This window comes from Leptonychotes weddellii, chromosome 3 (assembly GCF_054177405.1).
Source record: "Leptonychotes weddellii isolate Sample4059 chromosome 3, ASM5417740v2, whole genome shotgun sequence".
In the NCBI taxonomy this organism is placed as follows: Eukaryota; Metazoa; Chordata; class Mammalia; order Carnivora; family Phocidae; genus Leptonychotes; species Leptonychotes weddellii.
In genome coordinates, this window is record NC_138371.1 from 148,536,478 (window position 1) to 148,552,678 (window position 16,201).

Genomic DNA, 16,201 nt, shown 5'->3' on the forward strand with positions numbered 1-16,201 from the left:
TGCATAAAACTATCCATTGTTAAGGGAAGACTGGCATATTAGAAGCACAAATTGATGCTCATTTAGGCATATTGCTTTAAGTGTTGTAAGGCATTAATGCAAGCATTTTGTAGAAATGTTATGTTTTTTCTTAAAAGACTTGGGATAATTGATGTGCTTCAGCAACCTTTGGTTTTATGTATCCCTCCCTTTTTTTTTTGAATTTTATTTTATTTTTTAATAATTTTTCTATTTAAATTCAGTTAATTAATGTATAGTGTACTATCAGTTTCAGAGGCAGAGTTCAGTGATTCATCAGTCTTACATAACACCCAGTGCTCATTACATCACATGCCCTCCTTAATGTCCATCACCCAGTTACCTCATCCCCCCACCCACCCTCTCCTCCAGCAACCTTCAGTTTGTTTCCTATGATTAAGAGTCTCTTATGGTTTGTCTCCCTCTCTGATTTTGTCTTGTTTTATTTTTCCCTCCTTTCCCCTATGATCCTCTACTTTGTTTCTTAAGTTCCACATATGAGTGAGATCATATGGTAATTGTCCTTCCCTTTACCTGACTCTCCTGGCTACTTGGCTCCGCATCCTCTTCCAGCACTTCTGTACTAGAGTGAGCCTGTGGGTGCAGTACTTCCTCTGGGTTTCCATATAAACGGCAATTAGATTGGAGTTTGGGTTTTGTAAGATATACAATTTCTCCTTTTTATTTTATAGCATTGGAGAAATAAGGATAATATTTACCTTGCATATTTATTTTAATAATGATCGTAAACATATGTAAAGTGCTCAGGAAACTAACTAGAATGTATGTTCATCCAGGAAAATGTCTGTGGTTTTTGTTTCCCTTTAGTGTGGATATTCAAGAAATGTTGCCAAATAAGAGACTGCTCAGATACAAACACAAGAGCACGTGCTGAAACTGCCTTTGAAAATGCAAGCCAGCTGGCTGCTCTAGACAAACTCTTAGGAAGAAAGCCTTCCTCATCTAATTCATAAATGGGAAGTGGGATTGCCAGGCCTAACTGGCTTGTTCATTTATTTATTTTTTGTTTGTTTAAACTATGTATTGCTGAATAACTGTGATAACATTAAGAAGAGGGTATACTAGAAAAGTGAGGGATGACCTTTCATGAAGCAGTGTTATAACCATCTCATATATGGAAGAACCTGGAGATGATTCCATACAGGAAACACTCTGTATGGGTGGCGTGGCCTCTGGCAAACAGTTGAGAATCAGCAAGTATGTGTGTGTGTACCAACTTGACTGGTGTGTGTGTGTGTGTGTATGTGTGTCTGTCTGTCTGTCTCACATGAATATATCCTATATTATGGCTCTCTCTCTCCATATATACAGGGGAGAGCATGAAACAATGTGGAAGTAGGCAACCATCAGTTTGCTCTTTGTATTTATAAGACCTGATTCTGCTTTTTCTTTGTTTGCTTATTTGTGTGTTTTGTTTTTTAGATTCCACATGAGTGAAGTCACATGGTATTTGTCTTTCTCAGGGGAGGAGGACGGGGGGATGGGCAAAAATGGGTGAAGACTAGTGGGCCTCCAGTTATGGAATAAATAAGTCATGGGAATAAAAGGCACAGCGTAGAGGATACAGTCAATGATATTGTGAGGGTGTTGTCTGGGCAGACATGGCGGCTGCGCTTGTGGTGAGCACAGCATAACATATAGAGAAGTTGAATTACTGTGTTGTACACCTGAACCTAACGTAAGATTGTGTGTCAACTATACTCAAATTCAAAAAAAGACAAAAAGGAAAACAAAATAAAGAAAAATGTGAAAATAAATGCTGATTTTTGTTTATCTATCTATCCATCTATTATCAACATCTAATTTCATGCTCTTTATGCTCTCCCCAGCATATCAGGGCTAGAAGCCTGAGAACCCTGTTTTCCAGACTCCTTTGCTTTTGGTTCTTCTTATAATTTATGTTCTGTCAATGAAATGATCTCATGCAAGATCCTGACGGTAAAATATAGGCTCAGTGAAACCATATATGAAAAAAAAAAAAAGAATTCCTTTGCAATTACAAATAATAATTTTCCTAATTTATTGGTTTTGTAAGTTTGGAATTGTGATCAGAGACTTTTCCCCCTTTGAAGCAAGAAATAGCTATTCAGCTTTCACTGCAATGATTGAATCCTTTATTAGAAAAAAAAGGGGAATGAATTTTTTTCCTTTTAGCTGACTTTTAATGTGACATTGTTTGAGAGACTGAGCACAAAATTTTTAAACAGATGACAAGGCTGTCACCTTTGAGTGGCATAAATTTAGTGGCAACAGTGGAGTTCTTATTATGATTTCTTTAAAGTATGAACCCCCAAAGTTATTCCTCTATGTCTCCACGATGAAATTACATTGAGTGGCAGCAACATTTAAGACAGTGATTGGGAGAAAGGTGAGTATGAGGAAGGCAGTATAATTTTCATCTAAGGAAATAGCACTAGACTTGTGGGAAGGTAATTGTATGTATTACTGAGCAATGTGATGATCCTCCCAAATGAAAAGTTCATCTCCAAGAAGCATTCAATCAGGTGAGCTATCAACTAGATCTGGCCTTTGATAAACACATCCATTTTAATAGCAGTCCCTGAGATGAAAGGTTTGGATTCTTTCAAGGAATCACAAATTCATGGCACTCAATCTTGCCAGGCTGAAAATATGAAATGAAAACTCTAGCATGCTGCCTTGAAAACCATCAAATTATACTGGAATCCTACTTTCAGACATAAAAGGAAGACATACGTAGGACATAGCATGTTACTAATTAATTCATCTCTCTCTCTTTTATATATCTTTTATTTATTTATTTGAAAGAAAGAGAGAAAGAACACAAGCCGGGGGAGCAGCAGAGGGAGAGGGAGAAGCAGGCTCCCCTCTGAGCAGGGAGCCCGTTGCGGGACTCGATCCCAGGGCCCTGGGATCATGACCTGAGCAGAAGGCAGACGCTTAACCAACTGAGCCATCCAGGTGTCCCAATTCATCTCTTTCCTTATCCCTAAAATGATTTTAAGCAACTGGCTGTGATAGGAAAGTAATGCCTCTTGGCCTGGTGTAAAATGAGGAATTGCGCAAGATGATCCCTAAAATTTCTTCCATACTACACCCTTTATGAGAAAATCTGGGGAGTCTGTCCTTCAAAACTTCATTACAAGGGACCATAAGGTGAAGTCTTAATAATAAACCTCCTTATGTGGTGTTTAAGATAGACCTAACTTTATTTTAGAATCTACCTGGTATTTGGACTGTTGTGATTCTGGAGCTTACATATATTCACAGTGTTGTTGTAAACTTAATTCCCTTGAAAGTTAGAAGACAAGGATTTATTCTCTGTTCTTGTTACTAGCTTGGTGAATTTGGCAAATGCTTGTTACCTTTCAGTGGCGCAAATTTAGTAACAGCAGGAGAATGTCTTATTACAATCCTTATATTACATGAATTCTAAAACTAAGTTTGGCGATTTGGAGGAAAGGTAGTTAGGAGGACAGTTTACTTTTCATCTAATGAAACAACGTTTAACTTGCAAAAGGTAATTGTAGTATTACTGGAAAAAGTGGAGTTTCTTCTCTGACTAAATAGACTTCCTTTTGAAGCAAAGGGTGTCAGTTTTATCCTGTTGGGAAATTTTTCTAGCCAATATTTTATGTGTTTTAAAAAAAGAGTTTAAGCAACATAGTTCACAATAACCAAAAGGTAGAAGTAACTCAAATGTCCATTAACAGCTGAATGAAGGAACAAATGTGATATATACATAAGTGGACTATTAGTCAGCCTTAGAAGGGAAGGAAATTCTGCCATGTGCTACATGTGAGTGAAACTTGAGGACATTATGCTAAGTGAAAGAAGCCAGTCACAAAAGGACAAATATTGTATGATTTCACTTATGCAAAGTACCTGGAATAGTCTGATTCATAGAAACAGAAAGTAGAATGATGCCTGTCAAGGGCTGGAGGAGAGGGACATGGGGAGCTAGTGTTTAACGGGTACAGAGCGTCAGTTTGGGAAGATGAAAAAGTTCTGGAAATGGACAGTGGTGAAGGTTGGATAACAGTGTGAATGTACTGAAATCTGTAACACTGTAAACTTAACAATGGTTAAAATGGTAAATTTTATATTATGACTCTTTTATCCCAATTAAAAAAATAAATTTAAAAAGAAAGTTTAAAATGACTTCAACTGCATCTTCATGTTTATCCCTTTTCCTAATTTAAGAGGGAAATAAGTCCTGTTTCTCCAAAATTCTGTGTCCCAGCTGCTTTAAGGCTGGATAAAATGTCACCAGTGGTTTTTTGCCTCTTTTAAGATGTCTTGTTTGGTAGGCCATCAGCTTTGAGACACATCTTTGTGGCTTTGAATTCAGATAAAATAGAGTTGTCTCTAAGTTGCATCTTGTGTTTGTTTTACAGTTAAAAACATGGAAGGTAAATTAAGAAAAATAATGTTACCATCTTGGAAAATTGCCTTTTGGGAGATTACACACATGACAGTTTATATTAAAGATGCGATATTACCATGTCTTCTTACTGAATGTATTTTAAAATGCACATTTTGGCAGCAAGTTAAAGATGCTTATAAAATATTTTTGTTTGTTAAAGGGAGCCCCACTTATTGATGATATGCTTCTTGTTCCCCTATGAATATTTGACCAAATCCTTCTGTTCTTTTACCTTTTTATGTTGCTTAAAGTAAGCTAATAATGCCCTGAAAAGTTGTTTTTCTATTTATTTTCTGTTATAATAACTCTCATGAATACCTTTATGTGTCAAAGTTTCATGCCAATAATACTAAAGTGAGAATAATTTTTCCATTTTTTAAAGTAAAGTTACAATGATCTATTAAGTGTTTTAAAATTCAGGTTCTCATCCAAAAACTTGCATAATATTTATTTTAGAATAGTACCTACCCCCACCCCAGACGGGTGGTGAAAGATAAGAGGAAAGAGGGCACCACACACCTAGACATATTTTTGACAGAATATAAGGCACCTTGAATTTTTCCTCCTTAATAGTCCCTTTTTTATGAGTTTGTTATTACTTATGTTTTGGCAGAAAATTTTCATAAATGCTTAATTCTTTTATAGATAAAATAATTTAGAGTAAAATAACCATCACAAGGAAGAGCCAATAACTTGTAACATTGTCCTGAATTTAAAGGTGAAAGCATTTATAATGTAAGCACAAAGACACTTGGAAGTTCAGGAAAGTTATTAGCAGAGGAGTCCTGTAAGTCACGAGTGTCTGCAGGGGCAGGGACAGGCGAGGCAGAACTTTTAATGTTAAATACATCTTGGGCAGCAGTGACCATGGCTTTGGACAGGATTCCTTATAATATTTTTTTTTCCTCCTAACTCTGTTGCAAAATGTAGAGTTTCAAGTCCTCCCAGATGGTTATGTCAGTGAGAGTGAATTTCATGGTGTAAAGGCTGTCTGGAGTCCATGGGGAGTCAGTTATTTCCCCATGAATGGTTCAAATTTATTTTGGGTCAGTCTGAGTAAATGTAGAGTGCTTTTTCACATGGTGAAAGTGAGCTCTTCTGTGGCACTTCCTATGAAAGCCAGATATCATGGCAAAGATAGGACAGCTCCTCAGTCCTTTATGGGCAATTCCCAAATCCAAACTCCTCTGAAAACTCAGACTTTGTTTTCACAACTTCATTGATGATGTTATTGGAGCTGACCTGATGTGACTATTCAGAGATATAACTAGTTCTACTTATTATAAATATTTGTACATTGAACTGTGGAAATATTAGTGTTTGATTACAGATGCTGCCCTGAAGTCTGCCAGGAGTGTTCTATAATGTGATATATGCACAAAAATCAGAACATTTCTGAATTCCCAAACACCTCTGGCTGTAAGGGACTCAGAAAAGGGATTTGGGTCTATACTACTAACATATTTGTGTTACTACTACTGAGTAATGATATTCTTTCACAAAACAAATATTTATTGTATGCATATTGTGTCATGCACTGTGCCAAGGGTGGGATCTACAACTATGAGGAAAACATATAATTCCTACTGTCTAGTTGGGGAAACAATCACATGTAGAGCTGTGTAATTACAGATATAGATCTATCTGTATATCTTTATGTTATGTGTATTTAAATATACCAGATATAGAAGTATATGTAATATTATATGCAGTATATCATATACATATTAAATATATGCTACATATAATTTTATATTGATATAGATAACCATATGTATAGGTATATAATTAAAAATTGTGTTAGATTGTATGAAAGAAAAGAACAGAGTTCAGGAAAAAATGGGGGAAGGTCTAATGTAGGTTAATGAATCAGGGAATATTTGAATGGAAACCTGAAGAGTTACTGGAGTAGACAGGTGAAGGGGATGGGGAAGATATCTCATCTAGAGGAAACAGGTTGTGCATAGGTACAGGCAAATGTGAAGGGTAGAAAAAGACTATATGCTTAGTGCATGGCAAGGGATAAGAGACTAAAATGAGATGCAGCTTTAGAAGCAACTGAGGCTAGATTATTCTGAATGGGCCATGGAAAAGACAAATGTTGTTCTACTTGCTGCAGAGTGATATAATAAAATTTAATTTTTAAATTATCATTATAGGATATAATAGGAATTCTAAGAATGAATTGGAGTTGTGCAAAATTGAAAGAACATAAAAAGCATTTCAGATGAGAGATGATGGAGGAAAGACCAGAGTGAAAGAAGTGGAAATGAAGAGAAAGAGATGGAGTTAAAATTTAATTTGGAGAGAAGACTGGCAAGGCTTAGTAATGGATTGGCCACAGCAGTTGAGGGAGAGGTTGCTATTTTCTGGGTGAATGGTGGTGTCATTTGCCAAGACAAATAAGACTGGAAGAGGTGGGTATTGGTTTGGGCTGGGGTGAGGGGAGAGCAAGAGTTCCATTTTAGACACATTAAGTTTGTGATGTCCAAGTGGACATCCAAGTGGACATGTCAAGTAGACATTTGGATACACAGATCTGGATCTGAGATATAAATTTGGAGGCTATGAATTTGGGAGTTATAATACAGATGGATTTAAAGCATAGGAATGGATGAGGATACTTAAAAAATGAAGACAGAGAAGAAGGTCAGAGGCTGACCTTCAGCCTTGTTGGGGAATTTCAACACTTAAAAATCAGGCAGAAGAGGAAAAATCCACAATGGGGCATGACAAGGAGGAACTGGACCCGGGTGGGAGAGGAACCCGGTGAGTGTGATACCAAAAAATCCAGGAGAAAAGGGTTTTAAGAAGCGAGTGCTCAAGAATGTTGAATGCTGCAAAGAAGCAGGAGAGAAAGGGTCTGAATGGCTTGTTGTTTTTGACAACCAGGGGGTAACTTGTGGCCTTAGTGAGAGCAGTTTCTATAACTGGACTGTGGTAGGTCAATCAGTGATGGGGTGGGTTTGGTTTTTTGTTTGTTTGTTTGTTTGTTTTCCAGAAGCTTAGTTGTGAGGGGGAACAGAGAAACAAAGATAAATAGAGACAGATGCAAGGGCAAAGAGATTATTCAAAAGATAGGAACCATGAGCACATGTCTGAATGCTGACAGGGAATAATGTGGGGAGAGAAGATGCTGAAGATGCCCAGGAAAGAAGGGATCCAAAGAGTTGAGGTCACTGCTTACTCTGTATCATGGTACTATGGTATTACATACATGAACCCACTTTAATACTTACAACACCACTAGAAATAAGTATCACAGCTGAAACACCTCTTTCCATTCCAAATGGCTAGGAAGTCCAGTGAGAATAGTTCCTGGCTTACTCATGTCTACTAGGAATATCCTTGGAGTTCAAAGGAAAGTGCAGTTATTTCTGTCCTGCTCCCCTTGGTTGCCTCCCGTCCCTGCCAACTTTGCTCTCAGCAGGGGCTCACGGAGTCCTTCCTCCCTTGGTCTCCTTCTTTCTCATCCTCATTTCCGTATCATCCTCTGCCCTCTCCCTCAGTCCTGACTTTGTGTCACTGTACTGCTTTTACTTACATTAGTAAGTTTTCTTTACATTGTATCCCCCATTCTTGGGAAGCATCCATAAAGTTCAACAAAAGTTAATACTGATCACTTCACATGGCTCATCTTGGATTTACTCACTTAATTAAATGACTGTTGTGTACTAGGTACTGTACAATACAGTGGTGAACAAACAGATATGGGGCTTATGTTCTAATGTGTGTATGGATGGGGGAGTACAAATGCTTGGTGATTGAACCAAAAAATTATTTTTAAAAGATAATTTCAGGTTATGATGAATTCTATGGACAAAATAAACCAGAGCAATGTGATGTGGAACTGAATGTTTCCTTTAGATTGGGAGGTTAGGAAAGTTCTGAATACTACACTAAAAGACCCCTCTCCACTGAGGGTGAGGATGGAAACAAAGAGAACCCACTGTGACCTACTGGGGAGAATGATAAAAATCAAAAGATTGAAGGGGAAGGGAATGTGGTCTAGCAACCTACTCCCATTTCACAGACAGAGATGCAGAGGGCAGTTACCTCATCTGCTCAAGGCTTTTTGACTCAAAAGGGATAACATTATGATTCCAGGCTCTGTCTGGATAAAAGCACCAATTCTAAGCCTACAACATTTCCCAGGAAGCCTCGAACAGACTAATTTACCTGGCTCTACAAGTGAGGCTATTACCAAAATAAGCATCTTTGGATGAAATGATTTATGTGCAAAAGCACTGTGAATCTTTTGGAGACAGTGGGCAATGTCAAATCAAGATTTTCACTGTCACACCATGTTATGATTGTGAAATGTCATTTTTTTAGATAGGTCTTAAAATTCTGCCAAAGGCCACTTAGTCTTTCCCTTCTCTTCTAGGAAGGAATGTGCCTAAATTTTCCCAGAAAGATGGGTGTTCCCTTCAGAGAAATAGATTGCTCAACCTTGCTCAGTGGCAGCCAACTACAGAAAATCACAATAATTAAGGCAGTAATTTTCTTTTTTTTTAATATCCTACCAAAAGTATTATATAGAAATCCAAGACTCTGTATGGTGGTCTGTTCTTCACCATTGCAGAAAAGGACCTAGAAATTGCTTTTGCTTGACTGGTTTGACAGTCCCTCCAAGATTCCCACCAGATACCTGGGGTGTACCATGAGGTATAACTATGGAGCATGACTTTGTAAAGTATGAAAAGGTGCTTCATCTTTTATCTTGAATACAGTTTAGGGGACTATAATGGAAAGTATATAAAGCCAAGAAATAGCCTACTTATTTTAAAAGAGCAAAGGGAATGAAATGATCATTACACGGTTAGAAAATAAGATTTATGAGGAAAGATTAAAGAAGATGGGAAGAATGAATAGAAGGCTGAAGGTATCAGATGTCAGATTGGTGCTTGTTACTATTTCTTCCCCATTCCTGGGCTGGACCTCAGGATCCCGTAAAAATCCTCCAGAGTACCTCAAGGAATCTCTCCAAGCTCTGCTTCCTACCTCCATTCTATACCTCCTTCTTCTGGTGTCCAACTCCCTTTCCCATTTCTTCATGCCTGGTTTATTTCCCCCTACCAAAGCCTTTAGTTAATTGTCTTATTAAGCTGTGTTGTCTTCTGGCTCTCTACCCTTTTCATAAGAACCATTTGCCACTCCCATCTAGTGGTTAAGTAAAGATGACCCTTTGTATTGGTGTCTGGCACATAGTTTTGCTTACTAAATGTTTTTTGAATTGAATATTTACAATAATGCCTTTGCCACAGCTATCTTATGTTAGTCTGGTGCTTTGTGAATGAGTGACACACACAGAGAGAAAACAGCAGGTCTCTATATTCATAGTAATTCCCAGTAGCTTGGTTTTCCCATTCCAGCTCCCATCCATGAAGATCTTTAGAATAATATCAGTTTTCTCAGATTGGTATATTAGTTGGGACAGGCCAACTGCTATAACACAGAATGTCAAAACTGTAAAGTTTGAAATTTGGATTGGAAATCCAAAATAAGTTTGTCACTCATATTAGCCTGGCTGGCTGGCTTTATAGGTCGGCTGTCCTCCAAATAGCAGTGTAGGCTGTAGATCCTTTTTTTGATCCTGAGACTTATCCATTCAATGGGTACAAGGGGAAAAAAGAGAGAACTGTGTATGTGAGGCCTGGAAGTAGTATATGACTGCTCATATACTGTTCATTGTATTCATATTCCATTGACTAACACCCAGTTACAGGCTACATCCAGTTGGAGAAGTGGCTATGACATGTCACCCAGCAGTGTACTTGGAAAGAAAGGAAAAATCATTTGGTGAAACTAACTCATTGCTGGCATAGATGTCATGAGTGAGCCCCTGGTTCTATTAATCAAATGACTATCACTAAAATGTTAAGATAAAGTATGGCCGCCATAAAGGGCAAAGTCTTCAAAGAATCTTACCTTTGGGAAACCATTACATTTTGACATACAGGGTTAAGGAAATGAAGTCAAACATATGAAATTATACTGAAGGTTAAAATATACATGATTGATATACCAGAATTGTGACCCTGCCAATATATTAAATGTTTCTCATGCAAAACAATTAGGAATATTATAGTATCCACTAAAGACAATTCAGTCACACTTCTGCCATTTTTGCAGGATATCTGACCCCTTCCCATTTCTCTCATTTTTAATATCTTCAGAAGAAGAAAGCCCCTTTGTTTGATCTGCTTACGTGTGTTATCAAGAAAGAATGAATGAACAGGGGAGGGAGGACAAATCATACATAGTACATAAATACACCCACACTTACTTTCTATGGCCATTTTAGTGCTATTTTGTTAAACAATGAAGCCTATTAAATTTTGAGATTTTCCTCCAACTCTGAAAAAAATAAACAGGCAGAATTTTATGTCAGTGTTTGTTTTGGCATCAGGTTTAATTATTATTTTTTCTTTTCTTTTGGTTATGCCAGCTTACTCCTCTGTCTTATCAGTGTTAGCTCCTCGTACAGGAGTACTGTGGGCTTCTGGTGGAGCACATGTTAAAAATAATGAAAGAACAAGCAATTTACAAACACCAAAACCTGGAGGAGGTTTGGGAAGAAAAGCAGAGCCTGGAGAGAGTAAGTAGAAACAGAGCTACAAACCAGATTAAAGATCAAAGAACCCTACTTCTTCCTAAAACATTCAACTTTATAAAATACCATCCTGGGAGTGATATGACTCATTCAAGTGGCATTATTGAATGTGAGGATGGAAGGGACAAGAAGGGCTCAGAGCAGAACAAGTGGTCTACACCAGCAGTCTGGCAGATTTGATTCTGAAAATTCTGTTGGTATTTAAGAAACTAGAGCTTAATATCTTTCCATATAATCATTCTTCCCTTCCTTCCTCTTGTACAGAGCACCTCCGATGTGAGAGATGCTACACAAGACACGACCCAGTCAATCCATCCTTTTGAGGAATATCAATTAACATTGCCCAGCAGTTCAAGAACCTCAAGGCTGACTAACCTTCGCAAAGGAGGCCGACTCCTGCATCTGGAGGGCATGGCCTGAGGCAGCATGGACACTTGGGAACAAAGTAGAGAACCATCCATGGAAGCTCTGGGCCTTACCTCTGGATGGAAGATTAAATCGCCTTACAAGGAAAGTAAGCGCCCAGGGAGATGTGTTGGGTGAGTCCCGTCTCTTGCTTACTTCTATCTTGCAATCTCATTCATCTGGTCAATATTTATGGAGTTACAATTGTGCCAGACAATCAGGGCAATGGAGTGATGTGTGGGACACAACCCTGCTTTTTAGGAATACAATAACTATAATATAAGATAGACAAGGGCCATCTGAAGGGTACAATTAGGAAATGTAGGGGTGCATATCTCTCCTGGTGAGACTAGGGTAAGTTTTGAAAGGAATCTGCATATTTGAACTGGGCTTAAAAATCTCAAACTTGCAGGCACGTTAGCATCTGACCTTTTACCTTTGTGTGTGACTAATTTATTTTACAACCTGTCCTGTAAGTTGCATAACTACAGGCTAGGTTCTTTGCCTGTAGTAGAACCAGATCTACAAAAACCCTTTGGTGCTCAGAATCACTACTGCATATGAAAGCCTCTTAAGGAATCTTAGGAATCACTAATGCAAACTCCCCTGTCTCTTACAGTAAGTAGAATGACTCCAGTGAACCCAAGGGGCCAAATATTTAAGGCATGCCCGATTCTACTGCCCCAGTGCAAATCTGCTTTATGAAAGGAAAAGGAAAGGCAAACCCAGAGTCACATAAATGATTAGAGAGGAGATTTGAATAAAACGTGGTCATAAGACTCATCGTAAGATGTCTTATGTTAGGCTAAATGATTTGTTTTTCTCTGCATTCATATGAAAAATAAGTATTTATTTACAAAAATGGAAGTAAATATGCTCAATAAATTAATCTCCGCTATATTTCAGACAAAGGGTTGGAGATTTAAGTATCTGGGACCTAAGTATCACCCTTGCTCCCTTTTACGGTCAACAAGTTAGATTAGTCTCTCACTCTGAAGGAACAAGGATGTAGTTATTTCCCATTGAGTCAGCTCAAAGTGCTTAGAACCTTTTCCTCCAAGGAGCCAGGGTGCTGTTCTCGGAAGTCCTAATACCGGCTGGCCAAGCTCTGCTTCAGGAAATCAAAATGTGTTGGCCCTGACTTCTGTCTTTATTCCTCTCACTTATGCCTAGAAGGTTCTTTAATTCTCTTCGACATTTCCATGGTTAATTCAGCAGTAGCTGATTTGGAAAGCTTCTTGAATGTGACATCACAATATACAGATTTTTCTAATTTAAAATGGCTAAGAGAAAAATTATAGCCTGGCAATAATGGAAAAAAATCAGATGCCTACGACCTTAAAATACTTTTTAGCTTTAAGGTCTGGGAATCTTCATAATGCATAGGATTAATTTTTCTTCATGCCTTCCTGACTCCTAGCCCAATTCTCTTTTTGGAGAGATTTTTAAAGACTAAGAGCTGAGTGCTTCAATGTCTGTCACCATTTTATCTGCATTTTCACAAGCGTTTTAGCAGTTATGTGAGTCATCTCTTCCTCACCTCCCACAAATAGCGTGGGTTAAATGGAGCCATGGAAATTTTTTTAAAAAGTAACAATTCCAACTTTGGAATCTAAAAAGACATCGCTTACATTAAAAGCACACACACACAGTGAGTGACCTACCATTGCAGCTGCCTGTGAATGTTCCATAAGGCAGATGCCAGTGATTTGTGTTTTGGGTGTTATCCTTGATCTTCTGCTGTTTTGGAAGCAGTGTTTGAAATCAGAGTGTGTTGGGGAACTGACCTCATTACGTCATATGTGCTGAATCACTGTCGTACAACTTTTGTCCCCAAGGCATGGGGCAGATATCACGCTGTCATTGTACTGTCCTGGAGATGTGTGCCAGTGAAAATCCTGGCAGGCCTGTGGGACATTTTTACTGCTTTTTCCCATTGTTACAGTCATGTGATCAAGAAGATACTTTATTCTTTATCTGTCTCTGTCTCTCCATCTCTATCTCTGCCTCTGAATTTCTCTAACAATCTCTTTCTCTCTAAACATTGATCAAATGCTTTTTAAAATCCTTTCATTTGAAGCTACTTAATCTAAGGACCTGCCTCGCTACATCCCCAGTGTTTTGACTGTCCTCTAGTGGCTGTTTTGAATCATATTATGTGTCAAAAAGTTGATCTTTTTGTTTCTTTACCATGTCTCAAATAAAAACCTGTGTGCTGGGAGTTGTCCTTTAAGAATGTGATGCTTTCATGTTTGAAAAGAACAAGAAAATAATGACAAATTTTAATCTCTATTTTGCTTCATCTTTGCAGTTTGAAAACCCCAAACCTCTGAAATGTTAAATAAATTAACCCACGTCTGTGTAGCCTCCATCAATGAATATGATAGTGTAAGAATACTCATTTTTTTTAAGAACAAATTGCTTTTGTCTGCACCACTCAATTTAAGGGAAAACTACTTCTGGAATCCTATCCAAGCTCTTCATACTCTGAATAATTTCTACTGCCACTCTAATTATCAGCCAGGACGCTTATTTGTAATCACCCGCTTTCAGTAATTTAAATAGGTAGTTGTTCAGCCAACTATTTTTATTCAAAATGTGACAAAAGCTAAAATTACATGTTGAATTTTATCCAGATGCTGTCTTCTTTTAGGACATGCCTGCGAAGGCCGAGCGATTGTTCATTTTCTTATAAGTCAGGAGCACATCTTTACTTCATGAATCTAACCAGCAATCTAAAACACAGCCTGCAATTTATGTATCAGTTCAGTTGCTTACCAGAATCAGCAGGCAGGGCATTTTACGATTTAATTCAGTGTGCTGAATCATCAAACATAACCACACCCAAGCTGTGTTATTCTTCAGATTTTAGAGATGAGCTTTTCACTGTCTGTCTGAATTTTAGCAAGGCTCATTTTGGCAGTTCCATTTTTCTCCAATAATAATGGCCACTTTGAATAAATTTGTCAATATGACTGTCACTACTTAATATTTCTGTAAAGGCCCTTAACGTCTTTGGTCTACATTTTTTTTTATACCTTTGTATACAAAGTGGACCAACTTTTTCATCTCAAAAAGAATGAATCAGACAGAATCCAGATTCCTTAAGAAAAAATTTCTATTGTTTCATACTTTTTTTTTTTTTAGTCCAGTAATTACTACCTTCCGGGTTGGCAAAGGAGGTCACTCTGAAAAGTCCCAGAGTTGCAAAATTACAAAATTGAGAAGCTAGGTTAAAGGTTTTTCTATTTTGTGAAATTTGCTAGATTTTGCCAAGTCCCTGTTTTTGCACCGAAAAAGTTTCAGGGAAAGCTTGTTGTTATCCTTTGTCTGGGTCCTTGTTCAAAAACTGTCTATGGAGTAGTTAGTTGCTGTTAGCGAATGGAAATGCAAACAGTTGCCTCAAAGCAGCTCAGTGGTCCTTTTGTCATTTCCCAGTAGGCCCCCCCTCTCCAGGTACTCACTGTGGGTTTTCCAAATTTTCATCACTTTCTTCAAATCCACCCCACAACTCCCTGCAGTCACGATCACCAGATTACCTTGGCTCTTACCTCACAGAGGAAGTAGATTCTATTTAAAAGAACTCCTTCAAGTTCCTTTCACTCTATAAACATACCTACATTTGCGATCTCAGGAGCAGGGTTGGGATTGGGGGCGAGGAGACTCTTCTGATTTTCCAGGACTAGTCCCTCCACCTCACTCCCGTTTCCTCAGAGCCCTTACTCCACCCTTGTCTCTTCTCTTGCATACATATTCAGTCTCCCACTGGTCACTGACTCAATTGGTTCAACATATAAACCTCCCAGAGTATTGATTTAGGGTCCATCAGAGTCCAAGTGACAGCTCCCAACTCCCTCTTGAACACAGAGGCCACAGGTGGCTCCTTTGACAAAAGCTGCCATGTTTTCAGTTATGTGGCTCTGCCACACCGGCTTCAAGAGATTGCATTATGGAGAGGGGCTATAGCCAAAGGCAGCAGATGTAAGCCCCGTAGCCAAAGGCAGCTCAGATGTGAGAGCCATAACGACATGGCGTCTGAGTCCTGGTTGGATTCCTGTTTGTAAGCAGTAGGAAATGATTCTGGCTAATTTAACCTCAACAGAATATTTGCTGGAAGGATGTCTGTGGCTCGGATCTCTATAGGGACCTAGAAGACCTGGCTTAGAGAAGAGGCAGAAACCAAGGTGCTCTGAAGAGGTCTGCAATGGGGAGCACAGCAAAAGTTATGCAGGAGGAGCAGCATGTTCAGCCTGCTGCCTCCACTGCTGCTCCTTTGATGGGGGTGGTCTTCAGCTGTCCTTATACTTGTCTGGCTAGCTGAGGCCAAGTGACATGCTTGCTCCATAGCCAGGCTAGGCATGGAGAAGGAGAGCACTGGCTCATTGGCTACTGTGTGGGATGTGGGTTCCATGCCTGTGTCTGTGGAAGATCCCCCAGAAGGGAGATTGGAGTGTTAACAGGAGTTGGACGCTAGACAATCCAAGCCAACCAACGATGATTACAGACGATTCTCTAACACAATGAAAGGCTCTCGTGGAGAACATGAATGTGAGACAGAGAGAAGAGAGGAGAAGCGGAAAGCAGTAGAAATGGAGAAGCAATAGCAGAGAGAAGCAAAAATGAGAGACTCAGAGCAGGTGGGACAGACAGAAGTTGTGTCATGAAAATGGTAGAGTCACAAGAGTAGAGGGATGGATAGATGTCCACTCTTGGGGGTGGTGAGACAAAGGGTGACC

The 16,201-nt window shown here is 38.7% G+C and overlaps 1 protein-coding gene across 5 annotated transcripts in view; it reads left to right on the forward strand.

Moving 5' to 3' along the window:
* Window positions 1-16,201, forward strand: part of SCEL (sciellin) — a 732,032-nt gene that overhangs the window by 567,087 nt on the left and 148,744 nt on the right. For 3 of the 5 annotated variants that reach the window (XM_081815074.1, XM_081815071.1, XM_081815072.1), the window contains exon 4: window positions 11,325-11,599. The exons of 1 other annotated variant lie outside the window; for it this stretch is intronic. In XM_081815074.1, the coding sequence (XP_081671200.1) occupies window positions 11,487-11,599 (113 nt within the window). In that variant the 5' untranslated portion in view covers window positions 11,325-11,486. Of the gene's footprint in view, window positions 1-10,837; window positions 11,046-11,324; window positions 11,600-16,201 lie in introns of those variants that run through there. One more of the 5 variants, XM_081815073.1, reaches the window with a different exon arrangement.